Source organism: Papio anubis, chromosome 20, assembly GCF_008728515.1.
Source record: "Papio anubis isolate 15944 chromosome 20, Panubis1.0, whole genome shotgun sequence".
Classification (NCBI taxonomy): Eukaryota; Metazoa; Chordata; class Mammalia; order Primates; family Cercopithecidae; genus Papio; species Papio anubis.
In genome coordinates, this window is record NC_044995.1 from 11,369,472 (window position 1) to 11,396,257 (window position 26,786).

Below are 26,786 nucleotides of genomic sequence, written 5' to 3' on the forward strand. Positions count from 1 at the left end.
TTAAAATCCCTTAGAAGTAATCATTGAAATAGATAATACTTAAAAATAGAATGAGATTTGTAAACCAAAACTTTTAGGCTTACGGAGGGACTAAGTTTTTGGATTTATAACTCTAACAAAAGAACATATTTAACAACCCCAAACACAAAACAGACAAAAGAGACTGGCACATATTTATTTTTAACTTTATTTTTATTGTTGACACTATTACAGATAGATAGAACGACCACAACCATATTAACAAACCAAAAACCTGTGCACAGAAACAAGATGAAGAAAATATATCAAGATGTTAACCACAGTCTTTGGATGGTGAAATCATGGGTGAGGTTCTCTTCTACATTTCTGTAACTTCGAAGTTTCTATAATGAACACATATTTCATATATAATGGAAATATATGTAATAAAGGCGGACTACCAAAACACTAGAATGATGAAGACCTTTCAAGAAAACCGAGACAAAATAACCATAATCCCACAACAACTACACAACTATTTCTTGTTTTCCATCTTTCTTCCCATCTTTGACACTTATGCATACTTATCATTAACACCCTAATAATCACAGACTAGTGCACAGATCAAGATGTTAACAGTAATTGTTGTTGGGTGTTGGGAATATGAGTGAATTTTCTTTACTGAATTTTCAAACTTTTCTATGAGTATGTATTATATTTGTAATGAAAAAATACATACATAAAATTTATTACCAAGACACCAAAGATTATTTAAGGAATTTGAGACAAAATATTTAACCAAGTTCCCACAACGACAACACTATTTTAGCTATTTTCCACATCTTTTCATTTTAGACTTTATGCACACATATTTAACAGTGTTATAATCACAAACTTGTGCGCTGAAACAAGACGGAGGAAACAGATCAAGATGTTAGCAGTAGTTGTTGGGTGTTGGGAATATAGGTAATTTTTTAAAATAATTTACTGTATTTTCTAATTTTTCCTCTGGGTATGTATTATGCACACAATGGAGACATACATAATACACTGTTATCAGGACATTATTATAGGGAACATTTGAAAAATTAAGGTGAAAGTATTTAACCATAATTCCACAAAGGTAACGTAACAAGCTATTTTGAATATACATTTTGACACAGTTATAATCATAAACCTGTGCACAGAAACAAGCATAAACAAGATAGAGGAGACTATATGTCTTTGGATGGTGGGAATATGATTTTTTTTCCTCCACTTTTCTGTAATTTCCAAGTGTGTGATAATGAGTTCAAATTATGTTCACAATGGAAATGTGATCATAAACTTTTTAGTAACACTACCATAAAGAACATTCAAGAAATTTAAGAAAATAATGCTCAACTATAAGCCTACAACACCACCACAACAGCTTTTGACTATAAGCATATATTTTTAAACAGTTATAACTGTAGTATAAATATACTTTCATGTCCTGCTCTCTCCACTTAATATTCTGCAAATATATTTCCACGTTGCTACATAACTCGTGATTATCATTTTTAAACAGCTGCATTAAGTGTCCGCAGATAGGCTGAAGCAATCATTCTCTTGTTTACCATTTGTTACTACCTTTTCACTAACTTAAGGTTGGAACGGACACCCTTACTTATGGCAAGGTGCTTTCTGAAAAGGGTCTACCACTGCCAACAATGTTAACACCAAGTAACGAACCCACAAAGTTCACCCCGACATCAACATTGATTCTCGTTTCAAGAGTCCTCTTCCCATGTAGTACACCTCACTGCCCCTCAGCTTTCCCGATGTCCGTTCCAACCTCAGGTCTTCCTATGCAGCTAGCTCTCACCTACACCATACCATCAAAGGCTCCTTTTCCAAACTGCTCAGGACACCCCACTCAATTCCTTCTCAGCAACCTGGCCTTCCACAGTTCTTGCCTCTGGTGTTTTCTTCTGTCTGTCTCCTCTCCCCTCCTAGATCTGGTGATATATTAGGACTCCCTTCTTTGGCTTACTCATTTCTGCTTCTACCTCTCAGCTCTACAATCTTCCTAAATGTTGACACTCCCTGCATCTTTGACATACTTCCAAGCCCTAATCCTGCAGATCCAGAAGAGTAAGATTCAGACACATTTCCCCCAGTGGGTATTTTAATTTTGCTTGTTCAAATGATCTACACTTACATTTTGCAAATCTTTTTTTTTTTAATTTTTTAAATTTTAAATTTTTTTTTCCAGCCAACTCAAGGCCAAAAAAAAAAAAAAAAAAAAAAAATCTCTTAATATAGTTATTATGCAAGGGTAGGGGAAGCAAAGGAGCACAGGTAGTCCACAGAATAGGACACAGGAAACCTCAAGCTGTGAGGTCAATTTGTGATTAAAAGGAATACTAAGATTAGATGAACGCGACACTCAGAAATACTCTAGGAGAGCTGAAAAAGAAGGAACAGATGTTAACAAAACAAATTAAGGCTGCTGGGGAACCTGAGTCCATGTTAAGCTTGGGTTGACTGTAAAGAAAGCAATTTTTTTTTTTTAATGCAAGTTAGACATAGAGTTAGAGGGTCAGATAAATAACGAAGAGAATTAAGTTAGCGATAGAAAGATCTAAGGATACTAGCTCCTGGGCACCTAGGGTGCAAACTGACTTGTGGCAGCATAGGCTGGTGCTGCACAGGGGACCCAAGCCATGTTGCTACTTGTCACTTAAGGCAGGAAGCGCACAAAGGAAGTGATGAAAGGTCATTAGCCTGCATCATTATTTACAGCATGAGAGCCTCTCCTACGGTTCTCAACCTTCATTAGGCACTACTGTGATCTAGTGATGGTTGTAACCCATTCTTTAAAGGCAAAGATGTAAGATTTACAGGGAAAAGCTTCGGGTTTTATCAATTCACTATCATCAAACACATACTGAGTTGGTTTAAAAAAAAAAAAAATCCAGAAAACAAACTTGTAATATTTTTGCATGACAACCACTTCAACAAACATAACGATGTGGGAACCAATCAATTTGGGTCACAAAAAGTCAATCCGTATATTGTAAAGCCTTACACAGTATTAGGTTCCAAAGTGTTGGTGCAGATGAAATGGCTGCAGAAAGAAGCTAAAGTACTTCTCTTTTCAAACAGCAAAGAGTAAAAGACATGTTATCTATCATGCCCACACCTTCACAAGACTGTTCAAGGGTAAGAAACAAAACAATAACTCGAAAAAGATACTGACAGGGTTCAAATAATGCACAATAAATCTTTCTTGGGATCTAAGACACTTACAAATATATTCAAATTTGTTGCTCTCTTCCTCCTCCAAAAAAAAAAAAAAAATTCAGAGTACCAGGTAAGGTACCTCTGTAAACTGTAACTGTATATCATATTAAATCCAAATCTATGTGATCACTGTTCTGCCATAATTTGCTATTTTATATACACCTCAGGAAACACTATATATACATTACACAAGTGTCATTTACAGTTGGTTTGGGCAACCTTTGTAGTATGGAATACTCATAGGGTTTTCTCAATCTGGTTACTTGGAAAGGTAAGATGTGTGCTGTGGCTTTCCCACATGCAGACACTGACATCTGAAGGGGAAAGCTTAAGACTGGAATCTCCACATTCATTCTCTTTTCAATATGAGTTTGGAGATGTTAAGTCAGGTGTGTAACACACTAAGGTTAAGTCTCCTACTGACATTATCATGGATTGGTTTGAATTCTCTGTGGTTTGGTAAGGGTCAAGTCCTAGGTGAAGGTTTTCTAACCTTTACCCCATGCCCTCAGCCAGTGTGGGTATTCTGGTGTCTGGCGAGGGACAGGCGGTCACTAAAGAGCTGCCCACAGACGTCACATTTGAAGTACTTCTCATCAGCTTGATTGGCACCACCTGTGCTGGTGCTGGCATGTTCAATGTAGCCTGAGCACTCCCCAAAGGCATTTGCAGGCTCAAATATGATCATGCTGGCATGAGTTTTCAGGTGCTCACCGAATGCTGTGCTGGAAGTGAAGGTTTCTGTGCATTCATGGCAATCATAGTATGGTTCTTCTACCTGAATCTCTTCATCTTCAGCTTCTTCTGGGTCTTCAATTCCCACACCGTCAGGCTCGTCGGCATCTCCCTCTGGCTCTTCAGCTCGCTCTTCTGGGTCTTCAATCCCTGCACCATCTGGTTCATCGGCATCCCCATTTGGCTGCTCTGCCTCTCCATTCGGCTGTTCAGCCTCTCCATTGGGCTCTGCAGCCTCTCCATCTGGCCCTTCAGCCTCTCCGTTTGGCTCAGCCGCCTCCACCTCTGGCTCAGCAGCTTCCACTTCCGGCTCGGCAGCCTCCACTTCTGGCTCGGCAGCCTCTACATTTGACCCCTGAATCCTCAGAACTACTTGTGGAACATGGACATTGGCTTCAACTTCCTGGGCTGCTGCTGCTGCAGCTGCTGCTTCATCATCATCATCATCATCTTCCAGATGAAGCTCCTTATGTTTAGTAAGGACTGTGCTATGAATAAAGGACTTTCCACAATCCTTGCATTCATAGAATGGTATAGCTCCTTTGAGGGGCTCAGTAAGAAATGAGGTGTGAGTATAGGAGGACCCATACTCATAAGGCTCATTCTTATGAACAGTTACATGATCTGCAAGTTCTGCTGGGTTGATGAAAGCCTCTCCACAGATTGCACATTCAAAGAGTCTCTCTTCGGTCTGACTTCTCTGAAACTCAGTGAGGGCTAAGCCTGGAATGATAGCTTCCTCAGCCATCTGGCTCTGCTCCAGTAAATCATCTTCCCTGTGAAGTCTCATATGCTCATTAAGGGCAGAGCTATGAATGAAGCCTTGTCCACACAAAAGGCATCGAATGGCCGACCCAGCAAGAGCAGGATTCCTCTCTGCGGCACGATTCCTCCGTGGCTTCATGGGCAAGAGGGCGATAAAACCATCATCACACCCCTTCATGGAATACAACTGGTCTTGTTCATGGATTCTCTGATGCTCGAAAAGGAATGAGCTATGAATAAAAGATTCCCCACACTTTGGACATTCATACAGCTGCTCTCCAGTGTAATCTCTCTGATACTCGCTGACGGAATGGGTGTGAATTACAGAATGTGTGTACTCCCGACTGTCAACCAGGCACTTCCTGCTGTGGACTTTCTGATGGTCTGTGAGCTCTGTGAGATCCACAAAGCCCAGGCCACAGTCCTCACATTCATAGATTGCATTATCAGGGTCATCGTTCTGCAGGTCTTCCATGTCTGAGCCTTGAATGACAGGGTCTTCAATTGTCTCCTGACCATGGGTCTCCTCGCCGTACATCTCGCCGTGGGTCTCCTCGCTATAGGTCTCCTCCCCACGGATCTTCTCACCTTGAGACTCCTTACCATGAGACTTCTCTTGGTCATAGATTTTCTGGTATGTGTTCAGGTCTTTGCTGGTAGCAAAAAATTGTCTGAATTCCTTAAATTTGTTCCACGCTTGCTCTTTAGCATACTGCTCTTGGGCATAGCTTGTTTGAGGGTCAGTAGGGGCCAGGCTGCGAATGACAGACCATTCGTAGTTTCTGCTTCCAGAGGGCTTCTCTCTATCATGAATCTTCTGGTGCTCAGTGAGGTCAGAGATACGCGCAAAGCACTCCCCACACTCCTGACATTCATAGAGCATCCCTCGAGGGTGAAATGTTTGTTCACCGAAAGGTAGAGAGTGAATTACAGAGGTCTCATTGCTCCTATGCTCAATGTATTTCTTTTTAGCACGAGCCTTCTGGTATTCACGGACATTTGAGCTGGGAACAGAGAATTCACCATCCTTCTTAAATTCACCAGATCCCTCTCCAGGAACACTTTTCTGAGGTCTGGCATGGGATACACTCTGTATGACAGAGTCTCCATAGTTGTGATCCTTACTGCCCCCTTCACAAGGGTTCTCTCTGGCAGGAATCTTCTGTCGCTTATCATTAAGGTCTAAGATATAAATGGAGCATTCTCCCTTCTCATTAGATTCCACCAATTCATTTCCACTGTGACTTCTTGGAGGTTTGGAAGTCACTAAGCTATGGATAACAGACCTACTGTATTCCCTTCCTTCAGACGTGTTCCCTCCAGCACGAACTCTCTGATAGTTGATAGCATCGAAGCTCTGAATGGTAGACTCTGCCGTTACTTTTGGTTTACTGGGCCCCGCTACACTGTGACTTTTCTGAGCTTCCACAGAGGCTAAGCTATGAATAACAGACCTCTCATATGATTTCCTTTCATAGACATTTTCCTTAGTGGGAATCTTCTGGTTTTCATAGGGGTTAGAGCTAATGGTGAATGCCTTCTCGTCCTCATCACTTTCAGGAGGTCGTGTTATAGTATGACTCTTCTGAGATTCAGTGAAGGGTCCACTATGAATGACAGATTTCTCGTACCCTCTGCCTTCAAAGAGGTTCTTTCGAGAATGAATTTTCTGATGCTCACTGAGCTCTGAGCTTTGCATGAAGGCATCCCGGCCATCTGTAAAGTCATAGAGCTTCTCCTTATTGTAAGTCTTCTGACGCCTTTTAAGGGACTGACCAGGAATAAAGGTTTCCTCACATACTTTACCCTTATTTTCAAATGGGTTCCCTCTAGTATGGATTTTCTGATGTTCTTTCAGGGATGAGCTATGAAGGAAAGTCTCCCCACACACCTTACATTCGTACATTTTCTCTTTACCATACATTTTCTGAAACTCATTAAGGGTTGGGCTGGGCCTAAAGGTTTCCCCGCGCTCACGATCACGTTCACGCTCATTATCTTTGTCATCCCCAAAGTGGATTTTCTGGTGCTCAATCAGGGCAGAACTATGAAGGAAGGTTTCCTTACACACCCTGCACTCATAGAATTTGTCTTTGCCATATATTTTCTGAAGCTCACTAAAGGTTGGGCTAGGCATGAAGGCCTCCTCACATTCCTGATTCTTACATTCCACAGGATATTCTCTAGCATGAATTTTCCGATGTTCAGCCAAGGCGGCACTCTTATTGAAGGTCTCTCCACAGTCCTTACATTCAAAACGTTTCCCTCCAACCTGACTTTTCTGAACTTCACTGACAGCCACACTGTGAATAAAGGACTCACCATACTCATAGAGGTTCTCTCTAGTATGCATGATCTGGTGCTCAACAAATTCTGAGATGACACTGAACGACCTCCCACACTCATCACATACATATGGCATTGCCCCAAAATCAATTGGCTGCGACTCAGTAAACGACGGGGAGCTGAGGCTGCTCAGGTTGCTCATGCTCACGGCTTTTCTCATCTCACTACCACATTCAAAGGGCTTCTTCCTGGGACAGCCTTTTTGATCATGAATCGAGCCCTTCCCATCCGTGTCAAAATGATAGCGCCTCTTTCTTTCCAGAACTCTCTTTCTGGAAACAAGGGTTGAATTAAACCTAAAGCCTCCCCTAAATGCATTCCCTTCATAAACCCTCTGCTGGATCACTGACTCCCTCTTGTGCGATGAAACGTCCTTCCAGTTAGCATCTGACATTCTGGGGAATCTCTGTGACTGGTCGCTTGACTCCCTTGCTCTTCCCGATTTGGAACTGCGCGACACATCCTTGATGAATTTTTCCATTATCACTCCGTGGGAAGACTCATCTTCACAAATCCCCCGCCGGTGGGTTGATTTTTTGGCTTCAGGCATAGTTTTTAGACCTGGAAAGAAACCCTAAATGTAAATACTCCCTAGTCCCCACAGGAAGGACAGTGGGACTTGGAGGGGTGCACCCTTCTGTGATGTTTAGGAATGCAAAGTGTAGAAGGTTCCTTGATAGCATCTTACTGGCTGTGTGGCTCCTCTGTGGGATGTGCCTCCTGCTTACCTCGACTGGTGCTTGGGTAGGCACTTCTCTTGGATCTTGATGAGTGGCCCTGCGTCATGTGGGAGTGGCCATCGTCTTCAGCAAGCTGCACTCCTGGTCACAAGGACAATATGGTGCCTCAAATTCAAGTTGAGGACCAAGACTCATCCCCATAAATTGATCTTCATCTTTCACTGAGACTCTAAATATGAGGTGGCCCACATCTGATTCCTTGGATGTCAGAAGACATTTGCTGTCTCATTTCCCTACTATCTATTCCCTAATCCATTGTAATCTGCAATTAATTCTTCTGACTCCACTCAGAAATGTGCACAAAGACCTCACACGTCCCTGAAATCAGTGCATTGTCTTTTAGTCTTCACCTTCTTGTAACCACTTTTTTTTTTTTTTTTTTTTTGAGACGGAGTCTCGCTCTGTCACCCAGGCTGGGGTGCAGTGGCCAGATCTCAGCTCACTGCAAGCTCCACCTCCCAGGTTTACGCCATTCTCCTGCCTCAGCCTCCCAAGTAGCTGGGACCACAGGCGCCCGCCACCTCGCCCGGCTAGTATTTTGTATTTTTTAGTAGAGACGGGGTTTCACCATGTTAGCCAGGATGATCTCAATCTCCTGACCTCGTGATCCGCCCATCTCAGCCTCCCAAAGTGCTGGGATTACAGGCTTGAGCCACCGTGCCCGGCCCTTGTAACCACTTTTTAAGTCCTCTTTTTCACTGGCCTTCTTCCTCTTACCTCACGACTGCTCTTCCTCCACGCGCTCCCTCGAGGCCCCATGGCCTTATAGACCTGCAGGACAGCCAACTGCCCACTACCAACTTAGGCTAGATGTCTTCCAGGAAAGTCCACATGGGAACTCGGATTCCATCCTGAATGTCTACTTAAAAACCTCCAGTGCTACCGCTCTGGAAAAAGGTATCAACTCTTGTGGCAAGAAGCATCACCCTGCTTGTCCCCACCCTGTACAATATATCTTTACCCAAAGCCAGAGGCATTTCTTAAAAACACACATTTCATCATTTACTCCCTCATTTGAAATCTTTCATAGATTTCTTACTACCCTTGAAGTCCAAATATATTAATGTGTCGGACTCTAACATCCAGCTTAAAAAGGAGCAAGATGACAAAATGCTCCAATGACTGGACTGGGAGTGACTGAGAAGCAGCTGCTTACCCAGGGAGAGCAGCTTCCTGTAGTTTTCCATGTTGTCCTGGATTGTGTTGTGAGGTTTCCTGTCCTCAGTGAGGTCTACCACATTTTGGTATGATTCAGCATCCTAAAACAGCAAACACAGACCTCTCAATGGAGTCTGTCCCCACCGATATCCAAAGACAGAATAATGTTGGCGACATGGGAGCTACATATATGAAGTTATATAGTAAGTGCTCACGGTATTGGGGTTCTGAGTGATCCAAGTCAAGTGTTACTAGGGGCCTACGTCGTACCTACCTTGGTGCTACACTCTGAGGCAGATCCCAAAGACGCATGACACATATTCCTTGCCCTCATGCAGCTTATAATTTGGTTGGAGAGAAAAGACTCATGAAACAATTAGAGAACAATAAACAATAAATTGGGGTACAGATAATAAGTGCTAAACGGGTTTTGTAGAGGGGACAGTTCAGGGTGGGCCTGAACAGTGTGCAAAGGTTTGTGGAGGGCAGGTGGGGCCTTCAGTAGCGGGTAAGGTTATGATACATAGAGAAAGGGATTGGTGGGAAAACTTAAACAGACTAAATATCAAACAGGCATGGAGTACTCAGGGAACAGAAAGAAGACACACACATTCAGGCAGACGTCTGGTCAGGATGTGACTTAAACCTCCCTCCTGGCTTCTCCACGGCATAGCACGGCTATACTGAGGGAGTTTCCAGTTTGCAGAATTTCCAAATAACCCAGGAATAACTGTAAGCCCTGAGGGCATTTTTATAATTGCCTTTTCTGTTTTAATGGACATTTACCTAAAAAGGAATTTAAAAATTCCTCGAATTACTCAGGAGAACCTTCTACCAGGATCCTAAAGGACCTTTGCTTATTGCCAGAGGGCCGACTAGAACACTACTGGTTTCAGGGAGTCATGGTTCCAGGAAGAATGGCACTGAGGCTGGAGAGAGACTTGAGGAGGGAGACGGTGCTATGGGAAGCCCACAGGCTTTGGAGCTGGACAGAGATCTGGGTCAAAGGAGGATCGCACCGATTATGAGCTGTGCAACCTTGGGAACAGAAACCTTTTTGAACCTTTCTTTCAGGTTCTTCACCTGTAAAATGGGGAGAAGTGCATTTATCTGCTTTGCAATACTGTGGGTGAGGATTTTCGGCAATGTGATGTGTTGCTTAAATATTAAGAAAAATTATGTAAAGGAAATACATATGTTTTGATATTAAATCCACCATAGTTCTATTGCTGGGAAAAGGCATGGAGCAACATGAAGAATGTAGCAAAAAAGAGGGTTTGCTGAATAAGGTATATATCAAGAAAACAGAGAGGTACGGGCATCTGGGTTTAAGAGGGAAGCCTTATTTATGCACTGCCTGTGTCCTGCCACAAAAAAGCAAAAACAACGACAAAAACTAAGTAGGGCAAGGAAACAAAGCAGAGCTTCACAGATAAAATTCCTTTCTCACATGAAAGAAAAAGCACACTTTGATTTGAAATTAAAATCTAGGCAAGTGGGCAGCCCTACATTGGTTGTTCACTTTGTGTTTGTAATCAACAATGACATCTTAATGTATACAAACTGCAATCAAGTTCAACGGAAGAGACGCTGTTCTGAAAACAATGCTAGTATGGCACAATGTAATTTTCACAACATGATCCATACATGTGAACAATTAGGAGATTTACACATGATGCTAAAAGATGAGAGAATTTTCTGTTTTGTACACCTCCAAAACGTAATTTGTCATTTGCTGCTGGGGTTACTACTATACTGCATCAGTAGGAATCAGTAGCTTCCAGACTTCTGATTGTGCAGACATGGGGCTTGGATGCCAGTTCTTCACAGATTGTCAAGGAAGGGCATTTAAAAAGCAAAACAAGACAAAGCCCAACTACCAGGATACCAATGGCCAGGCCCACACATGCCTGCAGCCTTCTTCCTGTATCCCAGTCACTTGGCCCTTTGTTTAGTTCCTATCCCACAACTTTAGCTGAGCTCTCCCGAATGCCTGGGGTCCCCTCCCACAACACCTGACCCAGTCTGCTCCTTGCTCTAAACGGCGACTGTTAATGCCTCCAACACATTTCCCTTCAATCCAAATCAAGGCCCTTGTTACAATTTCTTGTTAACTCTCTGTTTTTCCTTGAGGGCACTGAGAACGATTAGCAGTTATATACAACATTTATGTCAATATTTATTTGTGCAACTGTCAAAAGCTTCTCAGGGCAGGGCCCCTCTCTGTGTTGCTCACTGCTGTGCCCCCCAGGGCCTAGGCCTGCTATCTGACATGGGGTGGGCACTGATACATGAAGGAAAGCAAGGTTCAGCCCAATGGCTCCTCCCTTCTTTGAGTCCAGTCAGTGCTGGGGTCTTCCTCCACACTCCACCATGTCTAAGTGACCCCTTTCCTCCTTCCTAAAAAACAAGCTCAAGTCCCACCTTTTTTTTCCCTTCATGAATCTCCCTGGCACATGCTGCCTCTTAAACCACAACTGCCATAACATTTAATGGTATGCCTACCATGTGCCAGGTACTTTATGTATGTGTATGAGTGACTTTTCACAGCAGCTCTGGGAGCAATCACTATACTCATTTTACAGATGAGGAAACTGAAATTCAGCTTAGTTGAGTAAATGGCCCAAGGCCAGCTAGCAAGTGGCAGAGCCAGGCTTTGAACCCAGCTCTTGTCAGCTCCAGAGCCTTTGTTCTCCCTGGCCAGTCTACTCTGCAGACCCACAGCTTTCCTGGCTCCCTCTTGAGGACCAGAAACATCTCCAGAGTCGCTCTGCTTCCCCGGCCCTGTAGGGAACGGCAATGTGACCAACCTACCAAGTGACACACATGCTGAGGGGCAGTAGCTCCTCTGACCACATGAACGACACAGCCAGCCAGCAGCAGCCTGGGCTACTTGTCACCTATGGGATGGGCCTGGGCTCTTCCTGGAGGGCTGGGGCTCTCACCCCAGGTGGGACTCTAGGGGCAGATAAATAAACACACCATCCGAGGAAAGAAAGGCATCTCTGCCACGAAATGAAGATGGCCTTTCTAGAAAGAGAGGAAACCTGAGCATACCTGAGATCGGGACTTGTAAGCCCTGGAGTCCCTGTCATCATCTCTTTCCATTTCAAAGCTTGTTTTCGCCATCACAGGAAGGGAAAGATCCCGCTGAGGCATCCCTGGGAAGAGAAAAGGCATCAACAAGAAGCAGGGCCCAGTCCATCCTGCAGGTCCCAGGTTTGTCCTACTCAACTGTGAAGCCGGCTGGGGTGTGAGTGTACAACAGCAAGTGCCTTTCTCTTCTCTGCACTCTGTGGCAGCCTCTGAGGAGTCCCATAAAACCAGTCCCACAAAAACCCAGACCCAGAGCAGGGCCAGGGGCCCTGCCTCATCCTTCTGCTCCCAGTCTCGCAGGTGGTTCAGATTGTGCCCAAGCTGTGTGGGTCCAGTGCAGTGCCCACTAGCCTCATCCTTCGGGCACAACCTCTGGGTCTCCCCAGCTGCAGTGTGTGACAGGGAGATGGCATCAAGAGACCGTCCCACAGGGTCATGTCTCTGAACAATGCCTAATGTGTTGTGAACCATCACTAAACGTCACTCACTCCTGATATCCTTCTCCTGATCAATTTTAGGGGTGCCCTGCTGCCCAGAGCAGTGCTCTCCAAGTCCAGGAAGAAGAGGAAATGATTTCCAGCAGTATGGACACCAACACCACATTGGTGTGATGATTGATTCCCTTTCAAATCTCAGGCCTGGTGCTCAGATGTGGCACTTTCCTAACACTGCAAGAAGTCACTGCAGACATTCCTAGCTAACAACATTGTTATAATGTGTTTTTCATTCTGCTTTCTGCCTATGGCACTTTATACTAGTTTTCAATTTTTTTTTTTTTTTTTGGAGACGGAGTCTTGCTCTATTGCTCATGTTGGAGTGCAGTGGTGTGATCTCGGCTCACTGCAAACTCCACCTCCTGGGTTCACGCCATTCTCCTGCCTCAGCCTCCTGGGTAGCTGGGACTACAGGGGCCCGCCACTGCGCCCAGCTAATTTTTTTGTATTTTTTGTAGAGACGGCGTTTCACCGTGTTAGCCAGGATGGTCTCGATCTCCTGACCTCATGATCTGCCTGCCTCAGCCTCCCAAAGTGCTGGGATTACAGGCGTGAGCCACTGCGCCCGGCCTAGTTTTCAATTTTTAGAGTAGCATAATCTTTCATACAGAAACTTCTAGCTTTTTTAAAAAAATGCACCAGCTTAAGAACACTGAGCAAATAGTTCAGATGGCAACAGGTCTATGTGGTGAAACCTGTGCTGGTGGCACTGAGTGGAACTTCACAAATAGGAGGCTCAGACTAAACTTTTGGGGAAGCAGAATATAGTCCAAATGGAGCAGCAGAAACTTTTGAGGCCCTGGCACTTTCCCCTTCAACCTATGCACAGCACATGCTCTGTATCTCCTACTGAGAAAGAAAGTGGTTAAGACTCACTGCTTCTTGGGTTCCTGGTGTAGGACCAGCGGTCTCGTGGCTCCATGTCTCTGCTTCTGCCCCTCCGGTCCCAGTCCCGGTCACCTGAGCGGGTGAGACATTCCAGTGGTTAACAAAGCACTTCGACACACCTGTTTTCCCTGCATGTGCACAAACACCCCTCTGGAAAGAGATGCTACCCTCTTCCCACAAGGAATGTATCCAAAACAGAGAGCTCCAGATTCCCAGGCTCATCTGGCCCCTTCTTTATCCTATACCCGCAACATGGTTTCTGCAGGCTTTGCACAAGTGGGGCTTGCTTCCAAGCAAGTTCTAAAGCTCAGTCCAGTAGCTAACCCCCACTTCAGACTCTTTGCTGGCTTCCCAGTTCCTAAGGGGCTGAGTCCACATTCAGGAGAATGGATTGCAGACCGTCTACTGTCTGGCAGCCAATCTTAAAGTGCATGTCATTCTACCACAAAAAAACACAAAACCCAAGAAAACAACACACACACCCTCCCTGAAAGCAGTGCTCCCTATAAAAGTTCACTGAAGCATCTTTAATGAACCTTCCTGGGGAGGCTGGGGTACAGCTGGAAGCAGCCTGTTGCAAATTCCAAATAGCTTTAAATATTTTATCGTTGAATAAAATGAAACTAAGTATTTAAGGTGTCTGTTTAGATATAAAAATATCTCATTATGCCATCAATTACTTTACCCTCTCCTCAGATCTCTGAGTGAAGCTGACCACCTGGGGATGGCGGGGCATCTTCATGGAGGCCCCAACCCACCGTGTCTCCACCTGGAAGCATCTGGCAGCGCCTGCCCATGATTGACCCAGGGGATGAGTACTCACCACTGAAAGAATGGACTGAGTGAGGTGGTGAGGACTCTCCTCTGTCCCGGGCCATGTCGTCGTCACTGGTCATGTCACTGCTGTTGTCGTCTGAGAGGACACCCATCACCTGGTTACTATCGACCTGGTTACTATCTCTGGCCCATATTCTCACAATAGTTGCCCCCAATCCCTGAGTTGGCATCTCCCTGTCACACACACACATGGTTGGAGTGACCTGATCCTGACATTGTTGAGCTCAAAACCCTTTAGTGGCTTCCAACCACTCCTGACATACTAAAAACTGTGGGGGGAGCATGGTGGCTGTGAGCACCCCAACCTCACCCCCAGACACAAAAAGCCAGAAGGCAATCTCCTAGCACGCCACACCAAAACGGCAGGAGCCGTAAGACGTTTTCTCCCTTCCACAGAGGTGTCTCCTTTCCCTCTCCTGACTCAGGATGCTGGTTCTGCGCCAGGGCAGTTTTGGCTGCCAGGGGATACCTGGGCATGTGCGGGGACAATTGTGGTGGTCACACCCAGAAAATCATGATGCGGCTCAATTCCACAGTACACGGGACACCCCCACCGCTGCCCAGGACAGAGAATAATCCAGCCCAGACCATGTTGGAAGTGTGGAGGCTGAGAGCCGCAGGGCACGCCTGAGGCCTGCACCATCACCCCATGGAGACTCTTACCTTCCGGTTGGTACATCTCCTTGTAATTCTCCAGCAGAGTGATGAGTTTCTCACAGTTCTCTGGCTTTTTTGCTCGCACCCAAGGCTTGAGCTTTTCAGGGATGATGGTCAGGTACTGCTCAAGGACCAAGAGCTCGATGATCTCCTTAGTGCGAGTCTCCAGCTGCAACCAATCAAGGCAGAGGTTTCGGAGTTTGACCAGGGTCTTCCGAGGCCCAACAAATTCCACGTAGATTAGGTTCCGAAACCTCTGATGAAAAAACTAAGAGTCAGTTGGACCTTCTCCTATGACGACATCCGGCTCCTTAGTCAAGTCACTGTCTAGCTCATACAGATTTGGGGCTCAGGACTTCTTAGGTGTGGTGGCAGACAAGTGCTTTGGAGGCAGCATTTCTCTAAGTAAAATTTTCACTGGAGGAACCAAACATGAGTCAACGGGAAAGACGCGGCAGCCCCTGACCGTCAGTACTCAGGGACCTGTAGATCGTAAGGAGATATACACATGTCCCAGAAGTTCAGGACCAGGCAGCAGTGAAGGCCACCCTACCAGGGGCATCAACAATGCTTTGGGATATGGAAGTCGCCAGGAAATAGACAAACAACTGCACAAAGTTGGCCTCAGCACAGCAGTTACAAGCACGACCCCTGGGCTTCACATAGACCTACTCTTGAGGAGTTAGGTCTGCTACTAACTTGTTAGGTGACTGTGGGCAATTTGTCTAATGCCCTAGAGTCTGTCTCTGTAATCTGAGAAATGAGAATAACAGCACCTCCATCCCTTTCAGAATTGTGAAGCTGAAATAAACTAAGATACCTAAAAAGACTTAACTGCCCAATGCAAGGCACAAGAGAAATGTTCAAGGCCCTAGCCAGTACTACAATCAGATGTCAGCACATTTATTAGCAAAAATGAAAAGGGAAGTAGGAGCTGGGGCAAATCCTCCCCTAACATTTCTTCCCTTAACACAATCATTAAAACACAGTATACAACATGTAAAAAATGGAAGACCACTCAAAAATATTAAAAGTACTCAACTCTAGGTAACATGACATTATTCCCTCAGACAGTGACAAGTGACCACTGAGCCTCTTGATGCTACTGCATGTTCTTTTGCCCTTCATCAATCTCATCAAAGATCTCATCTGTCTAAAAGAATTGGCTTTCTGTTTTGACATTCCTTTCTTACTGTTTCTTTACCTAGTTCATTTATTTCCTTGTCTTTATTTTATTATCTGCCCCCTTCCATTTTTTAAACTTTTGAGATTGGATATAAACGTAAAGATTTTCAATCTCTCCTCTTTTTTACGTAACCAAGTAAAGCTATACGTTTCCTTTAAAGCATTTTTGCTATCATTTACGTTTTATTATGTATTTTTATGACTTGTCAGCACAACTGGTGCAACTAAGTAGGGCAATATGGGAAAGAAATCGAGGTCTGGGAGCATAAACTACCTACTGGCTTTACTTCCAGAGAAGAAAAAAAAACCATATGCAACAAAAATTTTCTCCCTTTGTTTTAAAAGGAAAGCAAGTTTAAATTTTTTAATTTAAAAAAGTCTAAAGGAAAACTGAAGGTGTTTCCATTATTCAGAGTCTCAATTAGACATTATAACTTGGAAATTAATGTGGTAACTGCGGTAAACTCATGTTTACTCGTCTCAGTGATGGGCTCCCACTTCCCTCACTATGCAAACTGCCTTCCCGCGCTCTCTCTTGTAAGTTATCCCATGGAGCTTGGGCACCATCCAGTGCAAATGCCTCGATCCTGAAGACCTTAGCGACTAGACCATTCCCTTGCTGCCCTTCTCCATAGGACTGAGACACCACAGACAGCACAACATAGATAATGCTCTGCTGGGCAGAAGAATCCCAAAGCAAGGGAAGGCAGCAGGCCAGAGAGTCCAGGCTCCAGATGATTGGTGTGACATTTCAGACATGGTCACTCTAACCCAGGAAAGGCCAAGAGCAGAGGTCTGTGCCTGTGAGGGAGACAGCCAAGGACACACGGCCCAACTCTGCTACATGGCAGACAGGCTCAGGAGAACACTCTGGTACCTGAGATGATACTAGCCCTCATCCTCAGGCAACAAAACAGCCTCAGATATGTAATCACCTGTCTGGGAACAGGATCCTTTCTGGAACTTCAGACCAAGCAGTTATCCACAGGAAGAGAGTCAAAACACAGGTACCTGCAGACGTTTTAAAGGAAGAAATACATAGACTAAGAATATGAAAGACATATAGAAGGAGTGTCAGAGAATTAACTCCCCAAATGACTGGGGACTCAAATAGCACTGGGGTGATGCCTTCTATACCTTCAGGGAAAGGTCATTCCCATGCTATACAAACCATGCCAGACAGGAGAAATAAAAAGCTTTCAAACTGTCTTTATGAAACCAGAACAAGTCAAAAACGCAAGACAAAGATATCACTAAGAAACCACGAACCAAACTCACGAAAGCAGAAATAAAAGTCTTAATGCTGCTATTTTTGAACATTATTCTATGGAGTTCTACCCAATTACAATAAGACAAGAAAAACACATCTGAGGCACAAAGAGATAAAACGAACATTCCCTTACGTAAGATCTAGATACGTATATATGCTTCTATATTATGTGAATTTCTCTCCCCAAAAGACATGAATTGAAGCATAAAGTATCCTAGGTAAAAGCTATATATCAGAATGGTAGACTTATAGAGTTCAACAGGAAATCAACATTTTTTTTTTGGAGAAAATACAAATAGCCAAATCTGACTCAAGAAGCAGAGAAAAATATGACCACTAGAGAAGAAATCTAAAAAGCTGAAATAATGTAAAGAGCAACTTCCCAAATAAACTTTCTGTGAATAAAATATTTACCATGCTATAAAAACCATTCCAGAGCACAGAAAAGAGATGGAGGACTTCCTACAATTAATTATGTGACCACTTGAATGCCCACATGTATCTTGTCACAAGGTGGATGCCAACTTCTGTGCCAAAAAAAACCAAAAAAACAAAAAAACACATTGCTTTTCCTCAAGAAATTCAGGATTAGAGTAAACATACACAATCTTCATTTAACATGCTCAAGATTTTCAGACCAGGCCAATAGAACTTGGCCCTCGGTTAACAGAAGCCATTGAAAAATTGAAGTTATTTTTTTAACAGAAAAACTTAAAAAAAAAAAAAAAAAAATCAGACCTGAGCAACTTCCCACCATGGCAGCAGAAATTCATTTGGGAGTAAAGAAAGGGCTTTGGAAACAAAACAATCAATCATAAAGCTGGGCAACATATGTTTGTATGCGCGGGAAGACACAGGCACTCTCATACTGCTTGTGGCAATGCAGATTTTAACAAAATTACAAGTGCACATATCCTCCCTCTCCTATAAATTCTACTTCTATGAATTTACCTCAGAGATATGTAATGGCCTATGTGCAAGAATATATTCACTGAAGTGTTGTTAATAGACAAGATACGTTATGTTCATACAATGAATTACTGTAAAACCCTTTAAAACAAGGCAACCTTAAATAAATGAATATGAGATGATCTCTAACATAGTTAAGTGCAAAACTGAACACAGCGCTGTATATAGCATTCCAGGAAACTAAAAACAGATGTGCTTACACAGACAGTTTCTAGAAGGATATATAAGATGTATATAGCATTCTAAGAAACTAAAAACAGATGTGCTTACACAGATGGTTTCTAGAAGGATATATAAAATGTATATAGCATTCCAAGAAACTAAAAACAGATGTGCTTACACAGACGGTTTCTAGAAGGATATATAAGAGACTATTAATGATGACTAATAGCAGTTGCCTCTGGGTAAGGGAACTAGGGGCCAGGAAAGGGAGGGCAACTTACTTTTTCACTGTATATTCTCCCTTTGTTTTTTGTTTTTATTTTTATTTTACCATGAGCATGTATTACCTAGTCAAAAAAACAAATTCAAAGTTAAAACAATAAACAAAACTATTAGTAGAGGCCTTTAGAGGTTGTGCTACCCACGGAGTGGGTGCAGGCAGCCGTAACATCTTTACACTGGTGCCGAGCCCAGGCTCTCCTCCCCTCCCCTCCCCTTCACCATCTGCAGCTTGAATCCATGGTCATACCCTAACCTGGCCATTTGCAGGGGACATGAGAAAGTCAATTTAGAAAACCCCAAAGAATCAACTTTGAAACCTCTTAGATCCAATAAATACTTATGATATTGCAGTTGCAATCTGAATATACCCCTCAATTATACCTATCAACTGTCAGTACATAAATACAATGCCATCCCCTATCTTGGCAATTCCACTTCTGAAATCTAACTCACAGACCCATCTGCCCATGTGCACAAAGACATACGGTTCAAAAATGTGTTCACAGAAGCACTGTTTACAACAGCAGGGAACAGGAACAGTCAGGCAAATGCTCAAGCATAATTCCCGTGGCAGAGCCACTGAAAGGCCACCACGTGGGACACAGGAAAATAAAGATGGGCCCAACTTTTCTGCACTATAAAAACCAACCAAAGTAAAAACAAAGCAAAAAGTGAGGGGGAAAGTATTTTATAACATAGATGACAGTTAATATTTGAAATGTAAAAGGTTTTTGGCATTAGGAAAAATAGCCCAATATGAAAATAAACACCACCAATACACAGAGTTCATAAAATTAGTGATAATAAAGGCCGCTTACTTAACATCAGACATCAAAGAAATGTAAAATATTACAATAAACGTTTTTTTGACCTGTCGAATGGGCACATGTTTAAAAGATGAAAATTTTTGCTAGTGAGGGTGTAGAGAAGCTGGCTGGAGCAGGCATGAACCACATTTCTGGACCCCATTTTGGCCACTGTTTAAAGCTACTAAAAAAACCACCTACTTCTTTTGAACCAGCAATTCTCCATTTAAGAACAAATATAGCCAAGTAGATAAAATGCTAATAAGAAAAAAAAAAAGCTAAAAAGTCAGCTGCAGCTGGGTGCGGTGGCTCACGCCTGTAATCCCAGCACTTTGGGAGGCTGAGGCGGGTGGATCACCTGAGGTCAGGAGTTCGAGACCAGCCTGGCCAACATGGTGAAACCCTGTCTCTACTAAAAATACAAAAATTAGCTGGGCGTGGTGGCAGTAATCCCAGCTACTCGGGAGGCTGAGGCAGGAGAATCACTTGGACCCAGGAGGTAGAGGTTGCAGTGAGCCAAAATTGCACCATTGCGCTCCAGCCTGGACAACAGAGCTAGACTCCATCTCAAAACAACAACAACAACAACAACAAAAAACAAAGTCAGCTGCACACTATGTTTTAACCTTTGTATGTACAGCTAATTTCTGGTTTGTAAAAGGTAAAACCTCGAGCACAAAATAATGGCAGGTAACACATTTTATACATGGAATGGTGGGAAGGGACGAGCACGACTGACAGGGAAACGTGTTCTGTTGTGTTACTGCTTTGTAACCACAGTCCTAACACAAGTCACATTAGAGCAACCCAGAACCAAAGGCAGGAAGAGGAAGTGCTGGTCAGCCTTCTCCTGCAGGGCCACCTGACACAAGGTGGGCCATATGCAATTAGGTTAGCTGCCTTCCTGGCTGCGTGACCCAACCCTTAGCTTTGGATTCACCCCATCCTCTACTTGCCGCCCAAAGGGCAACTAGCAATGGGGCCAGATGCTGAATTTGCACCTGCCAGGGCCACATACTTACCTTACCCTGCCTGGGGAAGATCAGATCCCAGGTGACCTTCTGTGACAGCGAGTCTGGCCAATCAAAAGCATAACTGCTCTACCCACTCGGCCCCCACTTCCCCAGGCCAGCTTCTCCATGGCAACAGCCATGCCTACCACTGAAGAAAACAGAAGATATGTGTTTGCAGGTGCTGAGAGGAAGAAAGGTATAAAGGCTTGTCTGATGCTATCAAATGAAACATTTAAGGCTCAGGAGTTAGTCTGCCCGAGGATGACCTAAACAGGCCATCAGTAAAAATGTAGCCTATTAATCAGAGCTGTGCTTGAAGATGTATGAATCCAACAGAACAACAGAGCACCTGTGCTTGAAGATGTATGAATCCAACAGAACTACAGAGCACCTGTATTTATACCCCACTGCAAGGCCCCATGGGCAAGGACTCTGCTACCTTTTTCATCTCTGTATTTTTATAGGTGTTCAATAAGCATTTGCACATAGATGCAAAAACATTTGATAAACCCAATCTAACAAAGTCCAAATAATAGCCCATGATCTTGAAAGGCTATTCCAGGAATACAAGGAGGATGTCCCATAAGGGTAAACTGTTATACAAAGGATGAAAGGGGAAGGGGAGCCCATGAGCAGTATTTCAAGTTAAAAAAATTTGCAAACTTCAACAGCCTTTCCTCATAAGTTCTTAGCAGAGTAAACGCAGGAGACCATCTAAGCATAATACTTATCTCAAAGAAATGCAAACAAGCATGTTATTAAACCCTAAAGGTGTTCCTCTGGAAGTGGGGACAAGGAAGGGACAGCTACATCACAACTACAATTTAACATGACTCTGGAAGTCCTAGCTAGTGCAACTGAAGAAAAAAGTATAAATATGGGGACAGCATTATTTTGAACTACAAAACCTTATGAGTAAATACAGCAAGAGAAATAATTCCCATTAATAGCAAAACAAATAAATCAATCTCCATAAATCAGTTTAACAAAGTTATCTGCAACTTCAAACAAAATTTCAAAAGTTTACAGAGGAACACAAAAATTAGCCAGGGGTGGTGGCATGCGCCTGTAATCCAAACTACTCGAGAGGCTGATGCAGGGGGAGCCCTGGGAGCGGGAGGGTGCAGTGGGCTAAGATCATGCCCCTGCATTCCAGCCTGGGTGACAGAACTAGACCACATCACCAAAAAAAAAAAAAAAAAAAAATTACAGAAGGGCAGTAAGTCTGAAATAAATACATGAAGACATGTGTATCACATTTTAAAAGTTCCTTTTTATTTTGAGGTGGGGAGTTTTGACAAACCGATAATCCAGTTCTTCTGGAAGAATAAATGTACAAGAATATCAAGACAACCGTGCATAAGGCCTATATGGAGTGGGGGGTGGCTTGTCTGTAAAATGACTCCAACACATGAAAATAAAGTGTTTTTTCCAATATAAGGATATAAGCACAGGGACAAATATACCACTGGGACATAACAGAGTCCGGAATTCAACTGTGTGAAAGTCTACAGACACATGGGGACTTAACGTATAATAAAGGACTGGAAAATGACTCCTTATTTAAATACAAACTAGGAACTTTCTTACAACTACATGGCAAAGGGTAACTTTAACAAAAAGGCCATGACAGGACCGCTGACACTTCAGTGTTTGGTTACTCAAGCATGCATTTCTAGAATTAGAGTTGGCCTTTGACGTTAGGAAAGGCCAATATAACCACTGCTGGCATGGAGCATCCCCTAAGAAATCAGGTATTTCAACCACACATTTCTGGAAAGCTAAGGCCACTAGGGCCAATGACAAACATACTTTGTTCTAAGTAATTTACTGCACCCAAAAAATCAGCATCCCTCCTGAGTTTTCATTAAACAAGGAATGAAACCAAAGTATTTAGCAAAATGTTACATAACCATTAAGTCGTGTTGTCAAGAAATGTTACAGCTTTATTTTCTGATTATAAAAATAAAACACAGCACTACATTCAGGTATTGCAAAACATTCACCATAGAAACTGCAAGCCACACCTACTGATTAAGTTTGTTGTTATTAATAAATCTTAAAATCTATACATATGTTGTTCTTACTGCAAATATTCCCATTTATGTGTACACAGAGAATGATAGTGTCCACACAATGGAATATAATGCATTTTCAGAAAGCAAAGCTATAGATGGAGACCTTGAGTGTGAAATGTTTGATAAATGGCATGATCTCATGTATGTAAAAAATAGTTAAACATATGGTAGTACATACAAACTAAACTACATACAAACTAAACTGGAAGAAAACTCACATACACTTGTACTAAAACTATTTATGAAATAGGGGAAGTCTATCAGAATAAATGATTAATAATAACAAGTCTCTGTTTCTTTTTCCATCTCTATTTAAAATGTTATTTTAACTTCCCAATCAGGAAAAAAACTAAATATAAAAATGAAGTAAATTCAATGACTGTTTCCTAGGGGGTTTGTTTTCCTTCCTGCCCAGCTTGTTGCAGCACATCAGGCCCTCCCTTTTCCCTGCTGGGGTCCCCATAATACAATCTCCCTCTGACCCTTAAAGCACTCCCACCGAGGGTACCCTGTGGTCACCATCTGTATCTCCCCTCTCCAGTGACTGTACCATGGAGGGGCTAGTAGGCATTAGGCTCCACACCCAAATCCTCACTTCAGTGACAGCTGTCTAGCCATTATATGGCTCAAGACTGAACTCTGGCCACAGGGCAAATCCATCTCCTTCCTGACTTGAAGGGGGGCTCCCACACACCCCTCATTACTAAAGCTTCCACATCTCCCTCTGCTCTCTCTTCAGAGCAGGACTCAGTGTTAAGTAGTAGCCAACAGCAGTTAGCAGCACACAAGGGCTAGCTGACTCTGGGCCAGGGGACAAAGAAAGGTCACCAACTTCAAGGGGAGGGAGGAGAGGCGCCAAGTGATGGGGCCACTGATAAAGGATCCCTCTACACAGCCAGGCAGAAAGAGTGCTTCTGGGAATCTGGCATTCTTTGATCTCCAAAGGATTTGTTCTTTAGATATCTAAACACGAAACCTCTCTGTATACAGAATAAGCTTGGCGCAGCCTGCTGTAAGACAGCACTGCCATTGAAGTCTGGATGGTGGTACTGATGCCATTCTTTGGATATTTTATGACACTTTACTTCTATTCCATTAAAATGAGTAGAAATTAAAAGCATGGATCTCACAAGTAATATAATACATAACAAAGATGAAACTCATCAGGCATCCTTGCCATCAAGTCGGGGAAGATCTGTGGCTTTAATCAGAGAAATGATGGGTCAGTGTTCAACTGAGCAGGGAAGAACTTAATTAAAGAACACATCATGCACTAGAAAGCGTCTGGGACCATGTGTGAGAAGAAATCCTGTGACTCCAGTTTGGCCTCAGGCTCCCACATCCCATCTGACGCAGGAGAAAATCCACCAAGTCTCCTTCAGTCTCATTTCCATTTACTTACTTTGGTCCCTCACCATGGTGCACCTAGATTCAGCCCCCTAACTCGTTCTACCTACCTCATTAAAAGGGGGCTGGAATTGAGAACTTTAAAGTCAGGAACCGAGGAGGTTATTCTCTTCGTCTCTCAGGGACAGCGTGGTGTGTGGTCTCCTCTCTCTTCTTGTTTGCTCCATTCTCCTGCCTCTCTCTGCAGACCGACATTCTCTACTTCAGCATGCACATGGAGTAAGATGCTGTCCCAGCCCAGCCCTACCTTACCTCCCAGTTTAAATGCCTGACACGCAAGTGTCCTTTCATCGAAATTCTCAGTATGAAAGTGCATGCTACAGCCTGATTCCTTCTAGGGCAGTGGTTCTCCAACTCAGACGTGCAGAAGAGTTGCCTAGGGTGCTTATGAAACACGAAGCTACTTTTCCAGGTGGGATGACTCAGGAGGTCTGTGGTTCCCCAGGAAAGAAGCATTCCTACCACCACTCCAGGAGCTGTTCTTTGAGAACCACTGCTCTAAGGTATCCAGTCTGGTCCAATCACCTATGAATAAGGTACATGTGGGACACAGGGGCTTTAGAGGGAACAACTTTATATGGGAGCAAGGAGTAAATGACCACCAACTCCATCTCAAAGGCCACAACCTCCACCCTCTGGTCTGTTGGCTGGCTTCTCTCAGATAATCTCAACATCCTGGGCTTACTTCTACCACATTAAGCTTAGCACTTACCACACTGCAGCAAAATCTCCTTGTCGTTGTCCATCCTTGAGAGATTTCCCCAAAAGTTTAGAAAGAGAGGAAATAATATCTAAGAGTTCAGTCTTACGACCAGCACAAAATGGTTCGAGACAAATAAAGCTACTTTAAAAGAGACAAAATGTCTTCCACAACAGTATGAAATTATTTGACTATATTCTAATAACAATAATTGGCTGATCTTATTTTTTTTAACGGCAGGGAGTACTAAAAAGTAGGCGACAAAGCATGGTCCATCCAATCATCTACAGGATAGTGAACAACTCTCATCAGACCTAACTCGAATGGAGTTTGGGGAGGGCAAGGATGTTAGATAAGGGGCTTGTGGTGTCTTGGCAACTCTAAGCAAGGGTTTCACTGTGACTACATGGCTGCACCAGGCTGTGTTACAAACCAGTGCTATGAAAGCTCACCCACATCCTCTTGGTTCTGATTCCACACTCATCAAGCAACATTCTCACTATGGCTGTGTTTCCCATGTAGGTCTGCCCACAGGGAGAGAATCTGCTGATCATACACACTGCTGAGTACCTGGGTCCCTGCTACTGTTGATCGCCTACCATGACTTAATAAACCAGAATTGTGGGAAAAAGAACATCCTGTTACAAGTCATGTTAGTACGGGTTTAAGTCTCTCGAGCTTAGTTAAATGTGGATCTACCAACACGAGCTCTCAGGCAAAGGAGGTTTCCAAGTCTCCACAGGGTTAAGCACCATAATGGATATCTTGAGCATTCACTGAGGCCAGGAATACACCAACCCATCCCAAGGGCCCACCTGGTCATGTTAATTTCTCCCCAAGCAGTATTCCACCACCACCGTAGCCACCTATTTTGGTAAACACATCCTTACTCTTCTTGTGATGGGAGTAGTTTCCACTCAGTAGACACTGAGGCCAGGGATTATGCCACTCACTTCTAGAGACTCCAAGCCTGGCATGATCCTGTCCTGGATCAGGCCCAGCATAATGCTTGCTAATAAACAGACAACCCCTGGCTATGTGCTTGCTTCCCTGTATCATGTGACTCACTGTGTCTGCTCTGAATCAGTCAGCAGGCCATGAACAGAGAAAGTGAGTCTTGTGGAGTCTCCCTCCTAGTACCTCTCAAATAATCTACCCACTTCGCTCCTCCCTGTGATATGACCACAAGCCAAGCCACCATCTCTCACCCAGGCCCAAGGTGGCCTCCTCACACCCACTGCGTCCACCCTCCCCTTCTGCACCCTGTAACCAGATGATCTTTTTAAAACCACAAATCTGATTACGATACTCCCATGGTTAAAAGGGCTTCCTGATGCACTTTAGGTCAAGCCCAGTTACTTACCACGATTACAAGTCTCTTCACAATGAAGCCGCAACTTACCTTCTTCCTACCTCAGTCAGATGCCACTTAATGATTCCCTTGCTCTAGGAATCCTGGATTTTCAGTTCCTCTCTCTCTGCATCTCTCAAGAACATCCCTGTCCCCTCTGCTGAGACTACTCTCCCCATGACACACACCATTCACACTCCTTCAGGGCTCAGCTTTAATGTTCTTGACCATCTCAGGGAGGTCCCTATGTGGCCTCTCCAAGATTAAGTCGGCTGTTGCTAGCAGATGTTCTCTTGCAAAAGTATAAATCAAACAATTATGTTTTCCACAGCTTTAATTCCCAAATAGACTAAAAACTCTGTGAAAACACTTCCTTTCCCCCATGGGGGCTATGTCCCAGTACCTGGCACAAAGTACACACTTGGTCAATATTCACAGATGAGTGGATGAATCTCTCATGCTTCTTTAATCATCAGGTAAGAGAAAAAGAGTAGGCCTGAAGCAGTAGCTGAGTATGAGAAAAAGAGGGAGGATACTGAAATGGATGGTGTGAGGCCAAGGAGAATTTCTAGGGAATACAAAATCCACCAGAAGAGTCTGGGTATTCTCAGAGGGCACTAAT

The 26,786-nt window shown here is 43.6% G+C and overlaps 1 protein-coding gene across 9 annotated transcripts in view; it reads right to left on the reverse strand.

Moving 5' to 3' along the window:
* Window positions 1-169: 169 nt before the first annotated feature.
* PEG3 (paternally expressed 3) overlaps window positions 170-26,786 on the reverse strand; it is a 31,951-nt gene continuing 5,334 nt past the window's right edge. For 3 of the 9 annotated variants that reach the window (XM_017952733.3, XM_017952732.3, XM_017952734.3), the window contains exons 3-9: window positions 14,948-15,110; window positions 14,271-14,360; window positions 13,436-13,519; window positions 12,027-12,130; window positions 8,968-9,070; window positions 7,800-7,892; window positions 170-7,632 (exon numbers count right to left, since the gene is read on the reverse strand). In XM_017952733.3, the coding sequence (XP_017808222.1) occupies window positions 3,734-7,632; window positions 7,800-7,892; window positions 8,968-9,070; window positions 12,027-12,130; window positions 13,436-13,519; window positions 14,271-14,360; window positions 14,948-14,963 (4,389 nt within the window). In that variant the 5' untranslated portion in view covers window positions 14,964-15,110 and the 3' untranslated portion in view covers window positions 170-3,733. Of the gene's footprint in view, window positions 7,633-7,799; window positions 7,893-8,967; window positions 9,071-12,026; window positions 12,131-13,435; window positions 13,520-14,270; window positions 14,361-14,947; window positions 15,198-17,061; window positions 17,138-24,163; window positions 24,639-26,786 lie in introns of those variants that run through there. The other 6 variants (XM_031659313.1, XM_021931481.2, XM_017952735.3 and 3 more) reach the window with 5 other exon arrangements.